Source organism: Balaenoptera borealis, assembly GCF_965194805.1.
Source record: "Balaenoptera borealis genome assembly, chromosome: 13".
Lineage (NCBI taxonomy): Eukaryota > Metazoa > Chordata > Mammalia > Artiodactyla > Balaenopteridae > Balaenoptera > Balaenoptera borealis.
In genome coordinates this window covers 72,644,336-72,670,786 of record NC_138870.1, presented here as the reverse complement: position 1 = coordinate 72,670,786, position 26,451 = coordinate 72,644,336, and the positions used below count along the sequence as shown (strand labels likewise).

General features: G+C 36.4%; 1 protein-coding gene and 1 long non-coding RNA gene across 2 annotated transcripts; one reads left to right on the top strand and one right to left on the bottom strand.

Moving 5' to 3' along the window:
* The first annotated feature begins 834 nt into the window (after window positions 1–834).
* LOC309609860 lies at window positions 835–15,197 on the top strand. Its single transcript, XR_014233629.1, has 2 exons — window positions 835–4,147; window positions 5,117–15,197. It is a non-coding gene; the product is annotated as an uncharacterized lncRNA (long non-coding RNA).
* A 103-nt stretch (window positions 15,198–15,300) lies between these two features.
* NTS (neurotensin) lies at window positions 15,301–26,188 on the bottom strand. Its single transcript, XM_082351857.1, has 4 exons — window positions 25,971–26,188; window positions 24,141–24,202; window positions 18,213–18,437; window positions 15,301–15,640 (listed from the first exon to the last, which is right to left on the bottom strand). The coding sequence occupies exons 1-4, from the start codon at window positions 26,041–26,043 to the stop codon at window positions 15,488–15,490; spliced, it is 513 nt and encodes a 170-aa protein (XP_082207983.1). The 5' UTR covers window positions 26,044–26,188; the 3' UTR covers window positions 15,301–15,487.
* Between the last annotated feature and the right edge of the window lie 263 nt (window positions 26,189–26,451).

Below are 26,451 nucleotides of genomic sequence, written 5' to 3'. Positions count from 1 at the left end.
TCCACAAGCCAAGGAGTGCCAAAAATTGCTAGCAAACAATTAGAAGCTAGAGGATAGTCAGATTCTTCCTCATAGCCTTCAGAAGGTGCCTATCCTGCACATACCTTAAGCTAGAACTTCAAGCCTCCAGGCTGGGGCACTATAAATGTCTACTCTTTAAGCCATTTAATTTGTGATACTTTGTTCCAGCAACCCTAGGAAATTAGTACATCTACCTACCCACCCAAAAGAATCAACAGTAACCACTGAACAGAAAACAAATAAAACAACATTTCTGTCTTTTAGTGTCCCTAATTCCTCAGGCTGGAATCCTAGAAGGCATTCTGATTCCACTCACTAGGGAAACAAGACAATTCAACGTTCTTCTGCACGAAATCCTCTCACATATTTGAAGTCACTTATGTCCTACTTAAAATTTCTTTTTTCAAAGCTATGCCACCCCAAGTCCTTATGACTCATTTTAAAGCATTATTATTATTCTTATCTTCACTACCTATATATTCTCTAGCTTGTTAAAGTTCTTTTTTTTTTTTTTTTTAGTTTGTTAAAGTTCTTAATTTGAACCATTGACAAAACAAAAAGACAACCTACTGAATGGGAGAAAATATTTGCATCATTTTACCAATAAGGGGTTAATATCTAAACTATATAAACAGCTCATACAGCTCAATATTAAAAAAAAAAAAAAAAAACGACTCAACTAAAAAATGGGCAGAAGACCCGAATAGACATTCTCCCAAAGAAAATATACAGATGGCCAACAGGCACATGAAAAGATGCTCAACATCACTAATCATCAGAGAAACACAAATCAAAACCACAATGAGGTTTTATTCAGTGAAAAAAGTTGACATTGAGATAAAAATTATATGCATACAATGGAATATTACTCAGCTATCAAAAAGAATGAAGTGGCAACAATATGGATGGACCTGGAGGGTGTTATGCTTAGTGAAATGTCAGACAGAAAGACAAATACTGTATGTTATCACTTATATGTGGAATCTAAAAAATTAAAACAAACGAATGAATGTAATAAAACAGAAATAGACTCACAGACATAGAGAACAAACTAGTGGTTGCCAGTGGGGAGACAAGGAGGGAGGGGCTAGATAGGCATATGGGATTAGGAGATACAAACTACTATGTATAAAATAAATAAGCTACAAGGATATATTGTACAGCCCAGGGAATATAGCCAATATTTTATAATAACTTTAAATGGAGTATAATCTATAAAAATATCTAATCACTGTGTTGTACACCGGTTGTACAATATTATTTCATATAATTGCAATCATTTAATATGTAGTTATTGCTATTTGTAACTGGCTTCTTTATATAGCATAATATTTTTGAGATGTACCACATTTTGTTTACCTATTTGTCAATTGATGGTGATGTGTCCCATGGGATCTGCCCATGTTTACCTGTTGCTGAGTCCATCCAGAAGCTGGAGAAAGGGAACTGCTACTCTGTGGTCCAGCTGAACAGAGCAGCTCTCCCACAATACAGAGCTGTGGAGAGAGGGGTGCAGCCCTTAGTTTGAATGTCATGGCAGCCCCCTGTTCTTACTAAGTTTTGTAGGTTTTGTTGAATAAATGCATCTCAATTTATTATAATCCCTTTAATCAATTTTTACAGATTTTGAATGACTGTTTTTGATATTTTGACCAATTTTATAAAATGTATCTCTGGGAAAGAGGTTTCATGGAGCACCTCACACAACCATTCCAGAAAGGTCCACTTCTGACTACTGATTTTGTTTTTGTATTTCCTATTTATTTTTCTCTTCTTTTTCTTTTAAAGCCATCCTCAGGATTTACTAAGCTTATTTTTCCCTTTATTTACTTATCTCATCCTCTCCCGCCCCCTTTTTTTTTTACCAGCTTTGAAGCTATTCTCTCTATACTTCTTATCTTGGTATTTAATACTTTAATAAATCATACATTGATCAGAATATTAAGATCTTCTCAAATAGTTCAAGAACTTTAAATGCTTTAACCCCAAGCCCCTTTTTTCTAGTATGATACTGCTGACCAGTATTTTCATTCTGTTAAGGTTTTTTAAAAAAAAGTCTTGGAAGTATATATTTATTACTCTCATTAAAATAGTGTATTAGTGTTTTGATTTACCTCCATATTTACCAATATCTCTAGTCACTACTCCTTGCAATCTCAGATTTTTTTTATGGGATTATTTTCTTTAGCAAATCATTTTTTATGGTGTCAAATCTCTAAATTAAATAAATTGTCTTTATTTCACAACTGCTCTTGGAAGGTCCTATTACTGGGCATAGAAATCTAAGCAGAGGTTATTTCTCTTGGTACACTGAAGACATCATTCGAGATCTTTTAACTTCTATTGTTGCCATTGAGAACTGAGCTCAGTCTATTAGCTAACTTTTGTGCAGGTGATTTGACTTTGTGGAGGTAGGAATTGCTTGCTGCTTTGAAGATCTTCTCTTTGTGCTCTGAAGTCTTACTAATAATTGTCTAGATATAAATATCTTTTTCTTTACCCTGCATAAAATTTATTAAACTTTCTGTAAGTTTTTGGAAATCTTTTCAAATAGTTCAGTGCTTCCCCATTTTTTCAATCCTCTATTTTTCTTAACTTTCTATCATATTTTCTATTTATGCTGCATGATTTATCATTTATTTTACTTTACATTTTAGTTGATTTTGTTGGCCTTGGTCAGGGAATGCTTTCTGGAACCATGATTTCTGGTCTACATCATGAAGGATTTATAAAGCAAAAGGGGATTAGAAGTTGATTTGTAAAGTATTGATTTTAGCTGCAGGAACAGAAAACCTTAAAATTACCATCAGCTAAACAAAGCATAAACAACTGGGTTTTTTCCTCATGTGAAAATTCAGAAGTACACGATCCAATGCTGGTAAATATGCTCTGCTTCTCAGGGACTTGAGATCCTTCCAGGTCACTGTGTCACACTTAGTGTGTTTCTCTGGACATTAAAGTCCAAGATGGTATTTGTGTTCCAGGAGGGCAGGATGGAGGAAAGATCAAACACGAGGTATAAAGACTTGTGTCAGTTGTCTCTTCAAGGAGATTCTAGGAAGGCGTCACGTTAACAGTTTCACTTGCATCCCAGTGGCCAATTTAGTCAGATGGACATAGCATGTGATTTGGAAAGATATTATTTGTACACAGGAAGTATGTCTTCAACTTGCTGTCCCAATGCTTTGCACAGTGCCTCAGAGAGTAGGTACTAAGGAAATATTTGTTAATTAAAAGAGTAAACAAATTAATTTAATAACTGTAACTCTGACTTCTATCTGGGTGAAATAAGAATCAGAGTTCTTGGGAAAAATTCTGAAAATAAAACAAAATCTCAGGACTTTAAATCTGAAAGAATGATGTTCTTAGAAAGCTAATATGGACATGGAACTTACTCTAGTATCTTTGTGACTGTTTCCCAGAGATTTCATGAAAATATTTTGACAGTCCTTTGTCGGTTTCATTTCAGCACATTTTAGATATCAGGAAGACATTGCAGGAAGAAATAAATGGAACATCTCTAAACTGCTCTGTCTGTAGGCAGCTTTCTCTTGATTAAAAATTGATTAGGAACAGCAAATGAGTCAGATTGCTTCCTTCAGGACAGTTAAACAGCAGGCTTCTATCTACTGAAGAAGTGGGAAATTCTTAAGTGAACAGAAATTAAGCTTTACAAGTATGACACTGAGGGTATTTTAAGACTTATTGAATTTAAATCCAGAAACATGAAGGCTTCTGTTGTAAACGCCAGATGCCTTGTCTTTCATGAGGCTGTGCCATGGTAAATGCAGGTGCACAGTGTGTTGCTTCACACCTCCTTTTAAAAGTTACCAATAAGATCACGAGACATGGCTTAAATTCTCTCATTTTAGTTTTCCCCAGGACCTTGCTGAGAACACTCAAAAACTCTTACTCAGATTCATTTGCAAATATTTCCAGTTGCTAGTATTTCAATATTCATCTGAATTCTTCCCCTAAAGTGAAAGTCCATATATTGGATGCCCTATAAAAGTCTGAAGTAATTTAAATTGGAACAAGGTAAAATCAGATGCAATCTAATGAAGCTTTGCAAAAATCTTCAAAGCACTGAAAGATTTTCCGTCACAGAAATCCTAACTGTATTTAGGCTGTTGTTCTTTTTTTTTTTTTTTTTTTTAAAGAACATTCTTATTGATTTTTATTATATTTAAACATAAAAGCAAAGCCAGCTTTAGCTCCTGATCTACCTCTGCATTCCTATTGAGTGAATAGAGAAATTTCTACATGGTGTAATTTGAGAAGCACTGAGCACCTTCAACTGGCCTTGTTTAATCCCAGTGACTAAGACTTCAAGACTTAAGTTTAAAGGCATTGGCAACCACCATTTAAAGGCAGAAATTATCCAGCAGGGGTAATGAGTAAAGTCATTAACACATAAGATTAGTTCTGAAAGATAAATTGTGGCCTTCTAATGAGTCCCTAGCAAAATAGGAGCCAGAGCAGTTGGATTTAAAGAGGATAGGAAAAAGAAAAGTCATCTACTAAAACACCCCAGCCATAATAATAATCCAGTGAATATCTGTGGAGTTGAATCAACTTGAACAGAGAGCAATAGACTTTACCTCTGGGACCCTGTCAAAGGGTAACGCTTTGTAGCTGAAACTCAAGGGAAAGTTTGAGGCCCAGGGGAAAGGAAATGAACAGAGGCTGCAAAAAGACGTAAGGAGAGTACCCATATCCATGTTTGGATACTTGAAACAAAGTAGAGGTGAGGAAACAGGAGATGTTGTATAAATACTACCCAGAGATATGCCTCTCCTTCCACAAGTATAAAATTCAATCTTGTTATATAGCTGATAATTCATTTTAGAAACCCATGAAGGTTACACTGACATCTAGAATTCTTTACAGAAATTTTTTCACATATCTAGGTAGCTTGTAAGTGTAATTGTCATATCATTTAAATAAAACAGAATAACAAAATTTCCCTTTTGTATCATGAATCCATGGGACAATTTAGCTATTGGCTTTAGCTAAAAAATAGAGCTGTTGGTTAGCTTGAGGACTTGAACAATCTTGGTGACTTGAACAATCACCACCAAGTATAAGATTATAGGCTGTTGTTCTTAATTAGAGAAAAACTGGTTTGTGTTGATCTTGGTCAGGGTAGCAATGCCTGGTGGAAGGAACCAATTTGTTGTCCAGTGTAGCTGGGCACTATAAGAAAAGAGTAAGCTTCCAATGCTTCCTGGCTGGACATCAGGGATGCTTCCTGGATGGATATCAGACAGGTAGGATTGCTCTGTCTCAAGGACTTCACTTTGTATGCTACTTATCACACACTGAGCTGGATAAGTGAATCCCTGAAGCCACTAGCTCATTAAAATGCTGATGGCACTCCAAATCTGGGAAGAGCTCCATTGCCCTTGTGAAGTAAGAACATGATAACTGCTATAAGTAGATTCCCTGTATCCACAGATAATCTTATAGTTGAGTCTACAAAGCGATAGATTTGGTTCTGGGGGCATCTGTCTAGAGGGTTATCCTCAGAGGAGTGGGATGAAAGTAAGAGATTGCAATCACTGCTTATCTCAGCTAAGCAATGGTTTATCCATTCAAAAAACATCTTCCTGAGCGTGCCAGGATCTGCAACAGGATATAGAGATGAACAAGTCATTATATCTAACTTAAAGAAGTTTGACCTATTTTCAGAGAAGTATGCAATCTATTATACCATGCAGGAAACATGCTAACAGGGACATACACAAGGGATTATAGTAGCACAGAGGACAAATACAGAGGAGACCTAACTGAGCTTTGGATGGTGAGTTGGTAGGTGAGAAAATGTTTCCAAGAAATGGGATGTCATCTCAGTCTCAAAAAGAATGGGACGTCATCAATTGGACAAGGGTAGAAGTAAATCCTAAGTAGAAGAAATGGCAAGAGAAAAGGTGTGGAGCAAAAAGCACAAGAGAAAAATCACAGAGTGATTTGGAACGTGTGAATATGAGGGAAGATGAAGCAAAGAAGATAGGTCATACACCAAGCATTAGTGTGTGCCATGCTGGACTCTGTGTGGCTTATTTAGATGTATTTTTACACTGAAATCAATTAAGAGCAGAAGGTGAGTTCAGGCTCATTTTCATTATAGTTTTACATTTTATCAGTGACACAACTTTAAAGCCTTGCACTGTTCTGATCCTGTGAAATGGCTGATTTGTTACATCAACTTCCTTTGACATCAAGAGTACTTCTGGGACTTCCTGGTGGCTCAGTGGTTAAGAATCCACCTGCCAATGCAGGGGACACGGGTTCGAGCCCTGGTCTGGGAAGATCCCACATGCCGCGGAGCAACTAAAGCCCGTGCACCACAACTACTGAGCCTGTGCTCTAGAGCCCGTGAGCCACAACTACTGAAGCCCACGTGCCTAGAGCCCATGCTCCGCAACAAGAGAAGCCACCGCAATGAGAAGCCCGCGCACCGCAACAAAGAGTAGCCTCCACTCGCCACAACTAAAGAAAGCCCATGCGCAGCAACGAAGACCCAATGCAGCCAACAATAAATCAATAAATAAATTTATTTAAAAAAAAGAGTACTTCGATACCATCAACAATCATTCAGATGAAAACTCAAAAATCAGTTACCAGAATGAAATTTTGCCCCCCAGATGTGGCACCCTATCAGATTTCCTATCTTAGTGTGAGGTGGAGGGTTTATGGAGTAAGAAATCAGGGCAGATAAAGTAAAATGGTCCCCCCATTCTCTCCTCAACTTATATTAATAAGTTGATAATAAATATTTGTGAGTGGTAATGGAGGGCAACATAATAAAACTTTATTTCGTGATTTTAGGGTTTCTAGTACTTTTGCATATACCTTTATATAACCCTGTAAGAAAGACTAGGAAATTTTAAAACAACTTTAGTTCTTGTCATCTGTTTCCTTATCTGAGTTAATACTAAGTTTTTTATTTAGCCTGAAACTTGATACAAAGAAAATCTATTTAAATCGAACAGATTACTGGTTGGAAACTAAGTCTCTAAAATGACAAATAGCAAACTGTTCCCCAAATTTGACTTTGTATCCAAATCACCTGTGTAGCTTATTAAAATACAAATATCAAGCTTCCCCCTCAGAGATTCTGAGTTACTAAATCTGCAATAGAGTCATAGAATATGTATTTTTTACTCGAATGAAGAAACCAACCCTCATTTGAGAAATACTGGTCTAGAGGTCTGTGAGCCACAGTAACACGAAATTCCTCTCAAGTTCCCTGGCTCCAACTTGGGACTTGGGCTCTCCATTTCCAAGTAAGCTCAGCCTAGCAGAGTAGTTTGATACTTTGTAATGGACTAGCTTTATTTGCCCTGGGAAGTCTTTTATTTATTTATTTATTTATTTATTTATTTATTTATTTATTGGGTTGCACCAGGTCTCAGTTGCAGCAGGCGGGCTCCTTAGTCGTAGCAGGTGGGCTCTTTAGTTGTGGCTCCAGACTCCACATTCCTAATGCAGGGGGCCTGGGTTCGATCCCTGGTCAGGGAACTAGATCCCACATGCATGCCACAACTGAGAGTTAGCATGCCACAACTGGGAAGTCTTTCTTGATGAAGAGCTTACGTAAGGAATAAATACACCTTGTTTCTAATCCCAGTTCTGTAATGAATTAGCGCTGTGGCCCTAAAACCTGTCACTTCAATACTCTGTACCTCAATACAGAATGAGAAGAAGTTAAACATATCATACAGGAAAGGTCACATCTCTTTCCTTCCCAGCCAACCAAAGACAACATGGTAATTACCAGCACACATACCCTCTCTTCAGCAGGAGGAGAAGCTGTTTCAGAGGGAACTGTTCATCCACGGCTTTATGTTGCATGATCAGCAAAAGGGCAGAGAAAGCAGAACCTGAAAGGTAGGGGAAGAGGGGCTTTGCACAAGAGCTTGAAGCTCATGATGGAGACAACCTAGTCTGTCCTGTTCACAGCTTTATCCCCTGTGCCTACCCCAATGCCTGGAATAAGCTCGGGAAATATTTGTTGAGTAAATGAATAAATGAGGCTAATTTGTTTCAATATTTCGGTAGCTGCTATGAATGATTTCCAAATATGAGATTCTTTCCTGCAGGTGAAGGTTTGATTCCAAGAAAAATAATTAAAATCATGTTAATAAATTTACTAGGGGGAATGAAATGGTCTGAGAGCCACATTATAAAGTTGTCACTCAGAGGAGGAAAAAATGATAAAAGATGGGTGGCAGAAGATAAATAGGGAAAAATTGTTTATTTACAATTTTGTCCAATATTAATTCAGACTTCCAAAAATAATTATAGCATAGAGATAAGCTTGGAAGTGGTTTGGGGAATCCATCCCTCAGGCAGCAGCTACAAAGCCTGGGGCACCAGAAGTGTGTGTAAGCTCCATCCAGGGAGATACTGGCAGTTTCGTTTTATTGTTGCAGTGAGCCAGAAGGAGAGGTAGGGAAAATGTCCACAAGTTTCCCTGTTCTCTGGGGAGGATCACAGCCAGCCCCTAAATTTTTGCTAAAATTAGAAGTCAGGGAATTCCCTGATGGTCCAGTGGTTAGGACTCAGAGCTTCCACGGCAAGGACCACAGGTTTAATTCCTGGTTGGGGAATTAAGATCCTGCAAAGCGGCACAGCACAGCCAAGCCAAAAAAAAAAAAAAAAGTGGAGAAAAAAATAAAATAAAATTAGTATGCAGACAGACCCTTTGTAGGGAAACAATGAGAGAGGGGCGGTTTTGCCCGCTCTCTCTATCCTGAGCCCTGGGGGGGGGATAGTCACGTGCTTTGGCTGGTGGCAAATTATATTCAGACACTGAGATTGCTTTGCCAATAAATTATCTAGCACAGGTTCACTGTGGAAATTATGATAATTTCACAAGCCAATAGCATACAGGATAATGTCTCTTAATAAGCCAGTAAAGAAATAACCTACTCCTTTTTTTTTTTAACATCTTTATTGGAGTATAATTGCTTTACATTGTTGTGTTAGTTTCTGCTGTATAACAAAATGAATCAGCTATACGTATACTTATGTCCCCATATCCCCTTCCTCTTGCGTCTCCCTCCCACCCTCCCTATCCCACCCCTCTAGGTGGTCACAAAGCACTGACCTGATCTCCCTGTGCTATGCGGCCTCTTCCCACTAGCTATCTGTTTTACATTTGGTAGTGTATATATGTCCATGCCACTCTCTCACTTTGTCCCAGCTTACCCTTCCCCCTCCCCGTGTCCTCAAGTCCATTCTCTATGTCTGTGTCTTTATTCCTGTCCTGCCCCTAGGTTCTTAAGAACCTTTTTTTTTTTTTTTTTTTAGATTCCATATATATGCGTTAACATATGGTATTTGTTTTTCTCTTTCTGACTGACTTCACTCTGTATGACAGACTCCAGGTCCATCCACCTCACTACAGATAACTCAGTTTCATTTCTTTTTATGGCTGAGTAATATTCCATTGTATATATGTGCCACTTCTTCTTTATCCATTCATCTGTCGATGGACACTTAAGGTTGATTCCATGTCCTCCAAACCAACAACAGATGAATCACAATATTGTTTCAGGCAAGGGGGAGAGAAAAGGGATAAAGCCCAAATTTAGTTGAGGTGTACCTTTCTACGAGTTGTTCTTGGGAGGGTCAGCTTAGCCAGCCGTGAGCTGATGTCCAGCTGCCAGTGCCAAAGCAAAAGTCCCTTGTTACTAGAGCCATTGCTGGGAACAAAGATGCCAGTGTTGATGGGAAAGATGATATCCCTTTCAGGGCCTCTGCATAGTTTTCACCACTGCCTGGCAAAGAGTCACCTTGCCCAGCCAGGAGATCTTTGGAAAGCCGTTTCAATTAGCAAAGAGTAGCCTTGCCCAGACTGAACACTTTTGAGTTGCTGGTCAAACCTCTTAGTATTTAAAGCTTAAAATCCCCCAGCCAGAGTCACTCTTTCACAGCAGTTCTTATCAATAAGCCCCCAGCTGTGCCTGTCAATTGCTGAGCTAGAGTGTTCATGTTAATGTTGATATCTTGACACAGCTTTCTCAGTGTAAACAACTTCATTCTTAGAACAAAAAGCAAGTGAATTTTAAATCATATCAAACAAGTACACAGCACCGCGCAAGCGTGAACACGCCTGTTAAGAATTGCTCTTTTGTTTATCATAGTCTTATGGGTCTCATGGACATAAGCCATGTTGGCTTTCAGGGCTGAGTGTTTTGGGGGAGCCTGTCCCTCAAATGGGAGTCTTCAAAGTAGGGGCGCCAGAGGTACAGTCCAAATCTTTTGCTTCTGAAGGTGACAATAGGCGTTGGGCATTCCCTCCCAACTGTATAGCACGGTGCCAGGGTGAGTTGTATGGTGAGGGCATGCCTCAGCCTTTCCTACCTGTTTCAATCTGGGTGTTTTCTCACCTGCCCAATGTGTAGAAGTTGCTCAGCTCGTCTCTGGATTTCTTTCAGAGGAAATGGCTCCATGGGTGCTTGTTAATTTGGCGTGCCTATGGGAGAAGGAGTTCAGGAACCTTCGATGTTGTCATCTTGGTGGACTCCTAGGCAGGGACTGGATTTAATATTTAAGTTTCACTTAGCTCAAACTAAGGGAAATCTCAAAATTTGCAAATATAGAACAAAGTTCCTGACTTCAAATCTCAAAATAATCTAGAATATTCCTTTCTTCTTTCCTCTTACATTCAAGTACCAGTTCATGTTAGTACTTTCTCTTTATATTTCACAAATCCATTCCTTCCCCTTTTAACTACAGTTGACCCTGAACAACATGAGATTGAGATGCACAGGTCCACTCACACATGGATTTTTTTTCAGTGAATACATACTACAGTACTACACAGCCCCTGCTGGTTGAACCTGCAGATGCGAAACCATGGTTAAGGAAGGCTGACTGTAAAGTTATATATGAATTTCCAACTCCCCAGGGAGTCAGTGCCCTTAACCTCCATGTTGTTCAAGGGTCAACTGTACTGCCAATTTCACTTTGGCATTTTTGTTTGTTTTCCTCACAGAAGGGAATCTAAGAGACAAAAAATGAAGCGTGATCTCCCCAGGTTGCCACTGTTAGTGAAGGTGAGCTTTAACCTCCTACATTCTGTGTTGCTTCACAAAAGACCAGGGACTTTGTGTGGGTATCTGAGCTCATAACCAGTCTTTCTGAAGTGTAGTCTCTAAGTTGGGGCTTAAAAATGTGTAGAAACTATGTCTAAAACCTCTTATGATAAGAGAAAAGGCAATTCTGCTGCTAATTTATTCATTCATTAAACAAATCCTTACTAACAGTTACCAGGCCTGGTGCTCAACGTTGGGAATACAACTATGAATAAGAAAAACAAAATCCCTGTCTTCACAAAGTTTACACATTCAAGCGGGGGTGAAAAATTATAAACAAGTAAACAAATAAATTACTATATAATTTCAAGTTATGATATGTGCTGTGCTGATGTCTACCAGCCAAAGACCACAGACAGTGCTCTCCCACAAGGTTGGGTTTGCTGGTATTGGAGATCTCATTCAATGGAAAACCATGGGACCTCCCAATAACAGGGCATAGGTAGGGGCCTTTTACAGGATTTAGACTTGTGATTTGAAGAATATTCTGAAAGTGGTTTTGCTCTGGTTTGGGTGTTTTCAGAAAGTGAGGGTATTTCTTTGATTGGGTATTATAGTGGTTTTTATGCTAGAGGTAGAAAAATAGAGCTTAGTTAAAACAGCAGTCACTCAAATTATGTGGGAAAGGAGGATGTTTGATCATTTCTGTGGTTTGTGGTGTCCTTGTTTTTGATTTTTGCTCAGGCACGATTATAGCGTGGTCGTGTTTATTGTCTTTTGCATCATGGTTAGAATGACCCTGTCTGAAGTTTTATTCTATGAAATTGTCTGTGTTTAACTGGACGACACCATAGCCTAGCTGTTGGTGCCAGGCCAGCTCCCAGCTGATTGCTGTCAATGACTGCTTTTCCTTTTTTTTTCTTTTTCAAATATGAAGAAAAATATAGCAATATAGATGAGATGAGATCGGACGCATTCAGGGTGGTATGGCTGTAGACAAATAAAGCAAGTTAGATGGATATTGACTCAGGGATGAAGGTTATTTAAGAAAAGTCCTCACTGTACATATATCATATGTGCAGAGATCTAAATTATGTGAAAAATAAACCATGAGAAGATTTGGAGAAGACTGTAACAATTAAAATAATGGTTGAGGCATTGTAACAATGAGGCTGAAAAATGCAGTGCCTTAAATAAGTTAGAAATGCATTTCTCTTTCAAGTAACAATGTGGTTGGTCCAGGCCGGTGAGGCAGCTTTGCTCCACAAGCTCTATCAATCAGTGTCATGCTCAAGACAATGGTATTCACTTGTGTGGTTACAATAAATTCACATTAAGACCAAAAAAACAAAATGAGGAAAAAGTCAAAGTTCAGGGAATGAAGTTTCTGTTTAAGTTATTACAGACCCACAAGTTATACACATTTTTACCACCCATTATCCCATTGGCTCCAACTTAGCCATTCCTATGACAAGAGATGCTGAAAATGTAACCTTTAAGTGGATGTCCTGTGTACCCTGGAAAAAGGATTTTCAACCAGAAGAGCTTTCCAGAAAAGAGGTTTCAGCAACTGTTTTTTGTTTCTGGAGCAGAAACAAGCTGGATATAAGAAGAACAAAAAGGCCAATATGACTGGAGGGGAATGAGTGAAATTAAACAGAGAAGTAAACCAATGCTGCAGCATTTCAGGCCTTTTAAGACAGAATTTGGATTTAATCCAAAATGCAAGGGAAAGACACTGTGGAAGTTTGAGGAGAGACGCATGGCATAATCTAATTAATATTTTTTAAAATGTTATTCTGCTATGAGGATATAGATGAATAAGACGATAAGAGTAAAGCATCTGGGAAGAAATTGTCACAGTCCTGGGGGGAGGAAAATTTGTGGATTAGGGCAGTGGTGGTAGATATGGTAAGAGGCAGACAGATTTGAGATGTCTTTGGAAAGCAAAGCCAACAAAAGTTCTTAACAGATGAAACGGCAGGTTCGTATTAAAGAGAGGAATTAAGAATTACTACTAGATTTTTGGCCTGAGCAGTTGGTGGGACCGTTCACTGACATAGGGAAATAAAGGAGTAAACCTCAGAAGAGAAGAGACAGTTCCTCTGTTGAAATGTAAGAGAGTGAGGCATAAATGCAAGGGAATTGTTACATTCAGTGGTAGGGAAATGATATGATTTTCTTCTTATTGCTTTGTATTTTGGGTGAGATCATTAGAAAGTCATCTGACGAATGTCAGGAGAATGATGAGTGTTGCAATTTATGGAAGACGAGAAGATATAAAACAATCATTAGTGATACTTGGAGGCAAAATTTATCATGCAAACAGTAGGAATATTGGGTAGTACTAAAGACCCTCTTGAGATTTGCGATCACAAATTTTAAGCGTGACACTTCAATAGTTTGGGTGCTTTTCTCCAGCTATGTTCAGCTTCTCAGGTCAGGTCAGAATCAGGGGGAGATTTCAGTTTAACTGATGGTGTTCCCACAGGCTCATATAATGTAGAAGGACAGGAAGTTGAGGGTAATAAGGGAGTGATTTTAATTTTACGCGATAGAATCTAAGCCAAGTAAAGTGCAAAGTGAGGGCATGATTAGAAGGTGAAGAGTGAAAAGAAGTGGGGACAATGTGTTAGATGGGATCATAAATGTTAGAGAGTGATAGATTATGTGAACTGGAGAGAGAAGATGTCGTGTAGAGAGCAGAGTGCTTGAAATCGAGATTTGTGGAGAGGTTGAATTTATTGGGAGTGAGAAGTACTATGGTAGGACCATGGAAGTGATGGGATGAGATGAAATGGATAAAATGCTTATTATTGGAAGTGAAGATGGCAGGGACTGAGAAGGGAGATTATGGAGGGATCTTGCACGTGTATGTGGTAGTCCTCAAGGATAATGAATGAAGCAAGTAAAAAGGAGATCAGCAGTTGTTCAAAACACAGAGGGTTAGCGTATGAAACTGTGTTATGCTCTGTAGTTTGTGAAGAAGAAAGGAAAACCGGTAGGAAAGTGGCCAGAAGAACTGTTAAATTTAGTGTGTTATTAATCTATTCCAGGTACCGTTGTAAGCATTTTACACCATATCAGACTACTTTAACCTCCTCCAGACTGCACATTTAGTAGCTGAGGAAACAGAGAGGTTAAATAAATTGTCCAAGATTACTAGCGAAGAGTGGAGCTGAATCTGGGCCTTCTGACTCCAGAGTAGACACTCTTAATCACTATGGAGTAGTTTCCTTCTTAGGATCAGTGCCTTGAGCACTATTTAATGTTGAAGTTGTTAGGACTGTAAAAGATGGTAGGGAGCTGTGAGAAGTCATGGTTTTATCAGAAAAACTCAGAGATTGGTGAGCTACACTTAAATCCTACCAAGTGGGGTTTAGCCTAGGGGAAGGGGCGAGCTCATCTAAAGGCCATAGAGCTCCCAAAAGTCCTTAATTCCAGAATAAGTCAAATCCTGATATCTTCCTTCATAGATGACTATGGGATTAGGATGCAACCTGTAAAGAGAGGTCCTCCTAGGCCCCCTGTCAGAGCAGGAGTCTAGGAGGCCACTGCTAATGGTGGGGTGTAAGGGCTGTGAGGGCTTATGAGACTGTAAGTACAGTGTTTAAGGAAATTCATGAGGAGCTATTTCAAATATACCTTTTGCCTCAGAAATGGTCTCCTAAGTGGGAAAAATATTAGTCACATAAGTTCCTCAGTGAGGTTAAAAATAAAGCTATCATTCACTGGATGTGAGGGGAAAAAGTCAATAAAGGGTAACTCTTCTAATGATAGTAAATCTGCAAAGAAACATGGTTCTGATGGTTTGTTGTTTTTTTGTTAGCTATTAAGTTTATTTAACAGAAAAACAAATTCAGTCGAAGATCATTCATTAAGATAAGCAGAATTAACAATAATTCATTAAACATTCTTTGAAGATGGTCCTATTTTACTATGATTACCTTCCCCATATCTGAGAGATTCATGAGTAAGTCTTGGAAGAGAGCACGTATTTCTTTTAATTCGATAAAACATTCAGTCAAATAATAAAGCAGGTGCTATTATTTTGTTTTGGGTTAATGACATGTAAGCTAGACTTTGCCATAAGACTCTGTTCTAATCTCTTATAATTTGGTTTAGAATGTCAAACATTTTGACTGTTTCAACAACCCATTAAGTGCTTTGCAAAATGACAAAACATTCTATATATGACTTAATATCTACTCCAGTTATACACAACACATCATGCTCAAGATCTAGATTTATTTGAAAACATTTAGTCCAATTTATATTAATGCAGAAAAATCACATCTAATAAACCACAATTGTAGCAGAGACAAAATAATTGTGTTCTGTCATATTTCCACACAAATATAATTTGATATTTAATTAAAGGGTGGTAAATCACAATCACATGTAAATAAAATATCCTCTCAGTAGTAGTAAGAACCTCTTTTGAGTATATAGGGTCTTCTGGGTTTATTCTCATACAGCTGCCGTTTCAGAATGTAGGGAATTTTTCTCTTTATAACTTCTTCCTTTTCATGTTTGTCATTTCCAGTATCAAGAACCTCTTCCTGAATCAACTGCAAGATAGACCGAATATGAATAAAACCTACATGCATAAAGTCTTCCATTTCAGAGGATTTGTCTACCTTTTATCTCATTTGCTATTCAGACAGTAAGATATATGTGGATGAGATGTATGAAGGTCAAAACAATTAAATGTTTTGCCCAAGACCAGGTGGCTCTCAAGTGGCTGGGACAGGATGAGACATGATTTTTCTGATTCTCCGTTCAGTGCTCTTAGTTCATCAGGCCAGCCTTTAAAATTTTTTTTCTTTATTTGTCAAGCCCATATATTAATACCTCCAAATGAAGGAACACACTTAATATAACTTTGAGTATTTTTCTTCCATTTATGATAGACCAAAAGATGGAAATATATCATAAATCACAACAAATACAAAGTTTTGAAGCTAGTAAACCAGGTTTGGCCTCAAAAGTCAATAGAACTTTTTTTTTTTTAATTTAATTAATTTATTTATGGCTGCACTGGGTCTTCGTTGTGGTGCGTGGGCTTTGTGCATGGGCTTCTCTTGTTGCAGAGCACGGGCTCTAGGCACGCAGGCTTCAGTAGTTGTGGCACACGGGCTCAGTAGTTGTGGCTCACGGGCTCTAGAGCGCAGGATCAGTAGTCATGGCGCACGGGCTTAGTTGCTCTGTGGCATGTGGGATCTTCCCGGACCAGGGCTCGAACCTGTGTCCTCTGCATTGGCAGGTGGATTCTTAACCACTGTGCCACCAGGGAAGCCCCAGGTCAATAGAATTTTATATTCAATTAAGTTAATTACTGATTTGACTTGAAAGCCATTCTAAAGATCTATTTCTCAGTCATAGAGAGAGGAATGCTTGTTCTGACTACTTGCTCAGCTGTTGTAGAAATTAACATATGTGAAAGCTCTGTTTAAATGGTAAAGATCTTTATATTGTGCTGCTTAATAGTTAATCATTAAAAGCAAGTTCACATTCAAAAACTCAAGGGAGTTAATCTCTATGTAGGATCTTGTCTAATACCTCATTAAATATGCTGCATTCTAAAATTAGTTCCAAACACTTTTTCTGATAGTACTGTTCTCATTCAAATGTTCCACTGGCATAAAATATTTAGGAACTCTTTCCAGAGTTTTGCACATGATTTACACAAAATTTTTTTAAAAATCAATGCTCAAGGTAAGAACTGTATTCACATCTGTGAATGTCTTCTAAACTTTGGGGTGACTATAATACTGACAGGAGAGTAAGTTTTTAATCATAATCTGTATGCATTGAATCGTATCACAAGTACTTTATTTCAACCCACAGCTGTTCAATTTCATAGAAGGAAAAACAGCTACTGTCAGACAATCTAGTTTCTTAATCTTTTGTTTCTCTGTGCACATAGTCTGTAATTGTACTACACTCTGAATAATACTATCATTTTATTTTAAATCACTCAACAACATTTAAAATAGCAAACGTTTTAATCTTATGTGTACCTGATTTGTCTGTATTATAGTTTATTGAGGGTTTATTTTCTTTCCTGGATAAACAGCACATAATTGATATTTCCCTATGTTAAAATTAGTATTTTTCAAGTTTTATTGATGTAATATTTTGAAGAGAAAATCATTTAGCTGGAATTGGAATTAAGGGATAAACAGTCCAGCAAGAAAAATTAAAACTAGCTTTTTTTTTTTAAATCTGGAAAATATCATTTTGTTTACAAGTTAGAATAAACACTAGAAGTTCTGCATTTCATTTCCTCTTTTCCACAGGGTATCTCTGTGACAGTGTGTTATAGAGATTGTTATATTAGCAGGAAAGTCATCCTCAGACCCTCAGATCCCCAGTGTTGGTATAAGCCCAGAATATGAAACATGAAGCAAATTTCTCTTAGGGGTTAATCTGAAAGAAATATTTTCCTTGTCGGGAAAATTTTAAAATTTTCTTCTTATTTTTTCTTAAAGCATTTTCATTTCTCTTTTCTCTTCCAAAAACTTCCAAACCAAAGGTGGTGAGTCACCAGTGTAGTATTTAATAGAACTGATTCATCCACTCCTTTGTGGTAGTTCTGGATAATGAAATTTGGCTGTACTAGCCATAGTGGACCTCGTTTAGCTTCTAAGGATGAGTGAAATCCACAATCCACACATTCAATTAAAATAGAAATATGTATATATCCTTATCATTCTGGTTTTATTTGCCTAATATATTCAAATGAAACTGGAACCTTTTGTGTTCTGTGTTTGTTTATAAATAAACACACATGACTTATGTGTTTCTAAGAAAACATTTTGCGTTTCCTAAATTTCTTAGGCATGCCACCACCACCACCAAAAACTGCCTAAGCATGCCATCCACAATAAAAGCATATGTATCAAATCTGCCCTAAGACAGATCCCCCTTTTAAGACCAAAGAAAAGATATTTCGCTAAACTCCAAATATTTGCAGGACACTTTGAAGATCTGAAGGAATGTTAACCTCAACACATGGTTTATTCTTCCTTAATATTTGTAAGTCTTCCTGTTATGATAATGATCAGGATTAAAAAAATCAGTACAAATGAGAGTTAACTAGTATAACCGCAATCATATTCATATTTTGTTTTTGTTTACCTCCCAGTGTTGAAAGGCCCTGCTGTGACAGATTTTTCGGAGCTGGTATATTGTCAGCATTGCTTCCAAGCTAAATCCATCTAAGGGAGTCGGAAATTTCCTTCTTGTAATAAGCTCCTCCTCAGGAAACTCTCCTGTTTCCTCGGCTTGGCTGTTCAGGTTATTTACAAGACTGCAAACATTCAGCAGGCTCATTTTCCAAGAGGGAACACTTGCTTTACTGATCTGAAATGTAGAAAGAAATAGTTAATGCAATTAAAATTTGTGTTGTAAGAGTTAGAAATAAATTTCTATTGTGCTAAGCCATTACCTTTTAAGATCTAATTCTTAGTCTAGCCAAATAAAAACACTGTTGTTAATTAGTAACTTCGTATCACAAAGTTGAAGAGTGTCGATACTTCATATCCTCTATTTACCAAATGCAATAGAGTTAATACACATAAACACACACATACATGAGCAAAGCAAGAAAGAAAATAGAAATTACAGTAAGTAGAAATACATAAATATACATGTATACATCACAGGTGAAAATATTAAAAATACCACTCTCTCCTTATTACATTTCAGTTTAGTGTCTAATGGAACAGCGGCCAAGGTGATACTAATAGATTTGGATAATTACAGTAGTGTGAGACCACGAATCTATTCCACACATTAATAGTTGTCACAGGTAACATCACAGCTCAATTTATTTATTTGAAAATTATAATATTTTCTAAAATATCCTTTTCTAATAAGATCTTGTCTGAAACCATTATTACCATAATTAACAACTTTCTCATTTGCCAATTTTTGGAGAAACTAAGTGTGAAATAACATAAAACTTAACAAGCATCTCAAAGGGCACAGATGAAGAGAAGCACAAATTTTTTCTAAAGAACATAAAAAAATTTTTTTGGAATGACCACAAAGCTGTGATGAGAAGATTCAAAAATATTAGTATCAATTTTATTGGTGTCAGTTCTCTCTGAATTATTCTCCAAATGCAATGCAATTCCAAATCAAAGTTCCAATTTGGAAAATATGGGGAGACTGGAAGTTTAGAGGAGGGAGTGTAGCAAAACAATTATGAAGTTAATTTGGAAGTATGAATATGTGAGAACTAAGAAGACTTAGAAAAATAAAAAGGTAATGAGGAAGGACTTACTCTACCAGATATTAAAATGTATCTTAAAGCTGCAGTAATCAGAGTGAATTAATAGAGTAAGAATAAATATAAAACTCAACAAAAGAGAATATAATGTCCAAAATTTGATCCAAGTAAATATGATTGAAGAGCAGATAGCAAAGTTTGCATTTGAAGTCCTTGGGACAGTTGGCTATGGGGAAAGCTGGATTTAGATCTAGTTATAACGTTTATTGACATATTATAGTCTAACAATATCCAGATGGGTTAAATATGAGTAAAAATAAAAATATGTAAATATATAGAATTTATTTTATAAATTTGGAAAAATATTGTTAAGCAAATATCCAAACCAGAATCCATAAAGGAAAAGATCATTTTAAATACATAAATGTGTAAATTATCTCTCAAAAATTAACTGCCTGAACTAAAATCAAAAGCAAGGTATACTGTAAAAGCTGCCACAAAATGTTAATATACTTAACACAGGTGGAGCTCTTCCAAAAGAAACTGGTGAATGCCCCAATTAAAAAAAAAAAAAAAACACTTAAAAATTGTTAAACCTCAGATAAATAATATGAGCAGACAAGTCACAGAATCGCTATCAAAGAAGAAATATGGAACAGAAATATGTGGAATGATGTTCAACGTGGCTACTATCAGATCAGAAGACCCTAAAAAGTATAAGTACGCTTGATGTACTTATAAGGATATGGAGAAACAGACACTTTCTCTTCTAAATATGTGTTAGTCTGAGTATACATTGGTATAATTTCTTGAAAGGTGTTTTGGCAATATGTATTAAAATTGTAAATGTGCATAGCCTTTGATTAAGATTTTACCTTAGGGACATGCAAATCTGTGAGTACAAAAATATTCGGTATAATGTTTTCAACCAGTTTGGAAATACATTCAGCTATGCCCCTCGAATGTGATTATCAGCCTGTTCTTGAATTTTTCTGCTATGGGAAGCTTAGAGGCAGCGTGCTCCACTGTGTGGCAGCAACACCTTATGTCTTGCCAAGTAATGGGATGCTACAATTTTGCATTCGGAAAGCTCTTTAGAGATCATCTGATTGTTTTCCTTAGAACACTAGCTCTGTACTCACTGTTTTTAAAAAGGAGTTCCACTGTCAAGTGAATTGGAAAACTTGAGTTTAAAGGAAGTTTAAAGGAAATTTAAAGGCTTCTTGAATTTAGATATCCCCAGAGCTTTTTACTTGCAAACATTCATTGTAACTTTTCAACGGTGCTAACATAATATCCAATGCTCCCCAAACTAATTGACCATATAATGCTTTATTCATAAAGTATCTGTCGGGACTTGTGTTGTCTGATTATTTTTTTGGATGAGGAAACTGAGTAAAGCATTTTGTTCTCTTCTGCCAGTTAAAACAGTCACTACATCACTCACTAGTATAATACTATTTAATATCACCTTAGCCCCTGTCATACTTTGGAAGCACTGCAGAGAGGGCACTTTTGACAATAGGATGTCTAAATAGACATGTATTTAAGAACATTTCTTATAAGGTTTAAATAGTTCACTCAAGAAAATGACAAAGACTCTGTCTTTGATGAAATCTGATTTAGGCTCCTCTGAGCCCTCTTCTTGACGAGGTCCCAACCTTGGGCTCTGTCCTTGGTCTACTTAGTCCAGTTTTAGCAAGAATCCTTCTGAGTCAAGTTAGTAAAAATGCCCCACCGTTGGTACCTGATCATCCTAGGATTCTATGGAGTTGTCTAGCAAGAATCCTCCTAGATTTAGTGTTTCCTCAGTAATTTTCCATACAATGATCCACCCCAACCCTGTTCCTTGGCTGTAAATCCACACTTGTCCTTGTTGTATTTGGAGTTGAGCATGATCTTTGCAAAACCATAGTTCCTCTTGAATAAAGTCTTCCTTGCTATCTTTAACAAGTGTCATGAATAATTTTCTTTAACAATAAACATTCTTATTTATTAAATTATTTTACATAAATGTCTATAATAGACCTAAGCCTATAGATAAGAAATTTAGAATATTGTCTTCTCTTGCTTTTAAAATGAGGAAAACAAGAATATTTGTGGTTCTTACTTAGCATTATTTGATTAAACTCCTAATACTGAATAAGATCCTGGTCAAATTTTGGTTTCCTTAATTAAATGGGACCTAATCTATATTACTAATGGTCACTATCTATAATACACTGAACTCAAATGTATTACAAGCATTTGAATTGTTGAATTGGTGAATTCATGGTGAATTCAAGTATTTCACCTAAGTAAAAATAAAGTCATCTGTGGTGGAGCCCTGAAGTTCTTACAGCTGAATACAAAAGGTAAGGGCTAGTAATAAATCCTAGACTCTTATTGTTAGTACATAAATATTTATTAAACTCTTACTGTATTCAAGACATTGAATTTGATCATAGAAAATTACATCATTCCAGCAGCTTTTTGAGAGCCTAAAGAAAACATACTCTTTTCTTCAAAGTTCTCTTTCTTAATAAAACTATACCAAAGCACTACCACTGGTAATAAAGAGAATTGTATGGTGAGAACAAATTTCTTTATCTTCCCCTTCTCTTCAGGCTTTGGAATCTCTCTTGGCCTTCTGTTGCTTAACAGTATTTCTACATTAGTATTTCAATGTCTAAATAGTTTTACTTTAAAATTGAAATTACCTTTAGAGTGGAAAGAAGAAAGCTGAAGCTTTCTGAAGCTTTTAATAATGGAGTTATACCAATTTCAAATACTATCCTTTCAAAATTTTAGATGCAGTATTTTGGTTAAAATGGTCAAAAGTTTAGAGTTTTCATTTGCATAGAACACTACACACACGAAAAATTAATTGAATCACAGAGAAATAAGTGATAGTAGTTTTATAAAAAATAAGAAATGAGCTTTATGTTCCCATCCTAGCAGCAAAATTAGGATAATTATGCTTCTGGGTGCTTCCTCATCATAGTCTGTATTTTACTTATTTCAAGTAAAAAAGGAGGCAATGGGATTCAATTTTTCTTCCATGATCTGTTTTAGAGATATATCCCATGACTGAATGAAAGCGGTATATGTTATTCTGTCTATACTTTTGCTACGTATTTCTCTTAAGAATAAAACTAAACCACTTCATATACTGAAATTGTTTTTCCCTTGCAGCATCTTGGCCAGGGAAGGAATCATAACCTCTACTCCCACATTTTTGCAAAGTAGCTGGCAATCCCCACACCATATCACATTTTGGAGATTATTGAGGACCTTTATTTGTCTACATAAACTTGAAATCACAGAGGTAAAATCTCTACCAAGACACTAAGGTATACTAATCTGTTCCATTTTTCAAAACAGACTATTGACTTCACTTGTCTTCCTATTTATGAGTTGAAGTGCTTATAGCCATTGTTATTCTGATTGAGTATTAAACAAAGGATCCGTTATTTTAGGTTAAATATATTTGTTCACTGAGTTTTAATGACTAAATGAAGTTTGATCATTCTTGATAGGAAACCCACCAAATCATGGTAGAATTTGGTTTCAATGTGTTCAACTTTTGTAGATCTGGGCAATTGTGGAAATATATAGGTGCTTAAATTTTCCCCAAATGCCTTTTAAGGACCATAGTAGAAAACGTCTTTGTTAGCTCTGAGATAACAGTGACCCACATTCTCATACACACACAGAAATGGCTATTACCCCTTCACACCCACTACTGAACATAATTCTACTTCTATGCTGGGGGTTGTTGCACCTGGAACATGCTTATCCAATTAGGGAAGAGAAGCCTGAGGTGGCAGGAGTCGTCCTGAGCATTTACTTTCTTACCACAGCGCCTGTGGAGTCCTCAGCATTACAACAGTGATTGCACCGGGCGACTGCCTCACCTCAAGATATGTTTTTCTTTGAGAAACATCTTCTGGTTGGGAAACCTGTTCTCTAACTCTACATTTAGATACACACTGATTAACTCACTCCGAGTAAATCAAGATTGTGTAGTAGCATGGTAACTGGGTATATTCTAATTGAGTTGTATTCCTAGGTACAGGCTGGAATCTAAAAACCTTGCTTTCAAGACCCCAAGAGAGGAATACTAAGGTCCAGTACAAAGTTTCACCTGATTCAATAAAAACAATAAGCAGGTACCAATAACACTTCTGTTATGAGGAGAATTTAAATCAAGGTGTGGACTTAATGTAAATGTCTAGGAGATCATAAACTCCAACCCCAACATTTAAAAATAAGGAAACAAAGGCAAGCAATGTTAACTAACCCCCTTGCTTAAGATCAAATAGTTCATAAGTCACAGTTGTGGGATTAGATCTCAAGGCTTCTGTTTGCCAGTCTATTGCTCTTTACTCTCTACCACATTTCTTTCATGGGTTTCATGAACTTTAATTCTTAAGTTAGGAACTCCACTTCACTCTCCCCAATAGCACAAGAAAGGCAAAAATATCACTTAATTTTCATTTATGTATTTATCTTGGGGCCAATATACCTTTCATCATACACAATGTGACTGGAATGGAAAAAGGAGTTTTAAAAATATATTTGCATGTCCACATAAATAATATGTGACTACTTAATTAAATTTGCAATATAGTGATTGATACACTATACAGTATCAATATAGCTTCTTTCCCTGTCACATCAACACCCTTAAGTCCTTTGAACTTAAGGAAAAGTTTCCCCATAAAGGAAATGCCTCCCAATGAACTTTTCAGTCTCAATGGGAAGTTATTACTATAGGAAAAGGACACCATGTTTATAATGAGAGTTCATATGTTTTTCAGTCCTTGGTTTAAAAAAAAAGAAAAAGTTACCTTTGATGTATGCATGTTGGTCAATAAATCTGCTTCTAACGCTTTCATTTCCTCTTCTGAATCTGAGTAAAATCAAAACCACATGTTTACTGTATAATCACATATCATGTAATTATATTATAATCTAGAGATTTAAGATTAGTCTCAAAAAACTTTGTTTTAGAAGTTTATTGTCTTTGCTATGTATTCATTCTCCTTAGAATAACATTCAGAAAAAACAATTATAGTTTTACTTTAGGCTAACAGAATAGAATAATAGAAGCACTTTTAAGAAAACAAACACATGATTTTATGCCAGGAGAGCTATTGATGATTTGGAGTTGTTTAATCACTGAATCTCATTATTAAAAAAAAACCCTGATTATATGATGTAATAAAGATTTCATCAAATATGCTGGATAATTTTTACTGGAAATAGTTTACATATACAGAATATATACATATTGATATTTTAAAAACAACATAATGAAAAGGTATGTATAAGACATTTTTTCAAGATAAAAACAAAGGAAATTGCTTGTTGATAATTTTAGAATAAGAAAGACACCGAGATTTGTTTAATTTGAGATGCTATTTTACAAAACACACTTTGAAAGATTTGTTTCTCTACTTTAAACAAGGATTTAGAATCACGTGTACTTAGCAATTTTATCACAGGCTATTAAGAAAATTGTTTAAGCAAGGGTGGAGTTGCCATCAATACATGTACAAGAGTGTGGAAAATGGATTTCTGATGTTTTTTAGAATATTCTTTCCAGTTTCCAATAATGAATACTTCACAGAGAAGAAAAATTTAGAAAATACTATAAGGTAATAGAAATAAATTTATAGAACACTATACTGAGTTAATTCATAAAATCATAGCAGGAGTTTGAATTAATTTCAGTGTCATATTTCTGATATAACAGTATAAAACAGGCTAAATAATTTTTGCTGCATTTATCCCTTGGGTTTTTTTCCACCTTGATGTGATCATTCAATTATTTTCCAACATTAATTAGAGCATATTGCAATCACTATAATATTTCATATTACTCTTTTAAATTTAAATCTTATTTTCAAGGTGAGCTATTGATAGATATTTGACAATGTATGGTTTCTTCTTAATTATCACATGCAAAATACTCTACAGGGAAATAATTTTTATCAATATAAGAATGACAATTGTCCAGTTACATTCTGTATCAACTTAAATGACATGCAAAAAATAGTTAACTTAATAATACGTCTATTTGTCACACAGAAAAGTTATATAAAATGTACTCTTAAAAGGGCTTGGTATTGTGTGTATTTTTCTAGAAATAATTTTCTACAAATAATGCTTTATTCATTTATTCATTAAATATCAATTTTCACTTTGTTATCTTAATATACACACAATTAAGAAAATAATTTTTGAGAGGGAGAAGCCACCATGTCCTAAGAGAGTGAATGAGGAAGAGAGAAAACATTTCAAATGCAATCAGTTTTAATTATGGGTTTGCACTTTGACAGGCACCACTCCTGTACTTCTCATTAGAGAGTGACCAGCTTGATTTAAGTTTCACATTTTTTTTTTTTTTTCTCTAGTGGTTACATTGCAAAGGGGAACATGAAGTGTTTCATTGAAATCCCTTTTATTACCTTGCAGATTTAAAAAAGAAAAAGAAATCTTTCAGTTCTTGTAATCATAAAACAGAGAGAGAAAATATCCAGCTTCTATCACTAAAAAGGAAATCCAGAATAAGGGAGAAACTCTTCTCCCTGGATACATTAACGTTAAGTGGCAACACGCTGTAAAAATGGAAAAAGAAATCACTTCAGGGAGTTGTGAAATGCAGCTGAGCTTACCTGAGCACAGACTCCAGGAGCTGAAAGCCAGGAGTATCATACACACCAGTTGGATTTTCATTCCTGCCATCATCTTCTTGAGCCTCCTAGCAAGCCCAGTCCATAAACGTCTGAGACAGGCTGAAGGGGGCTCTCTAGTGCTTCCTCTTGCCTCCAGCTGAGTTTGGAAGTGACTGAACTATGAGAGATGCTTTGACCATTCCCTAAGTATATATATATATATATGCAGGGGATGATGTCATCAGTATACAGGGATTATCTCTTCAGGATGTGCCCTTCATTTCCATCCCTCCCCTCCACTCCCCACTTCCTCCTCCCTTTCTTCTTTGTCCCCCCGACACCTCTCCCCCACTTCTGAACCTCCAGTAACAGCGACATCTTCCCTAATTGCCACGGCTGCTCCAGATTTCTGACACACAGGAGTCATTCAAAAGCAATTCCATACAGAGCATACTGGAAAAGAACTTCCAGTACTATTCTT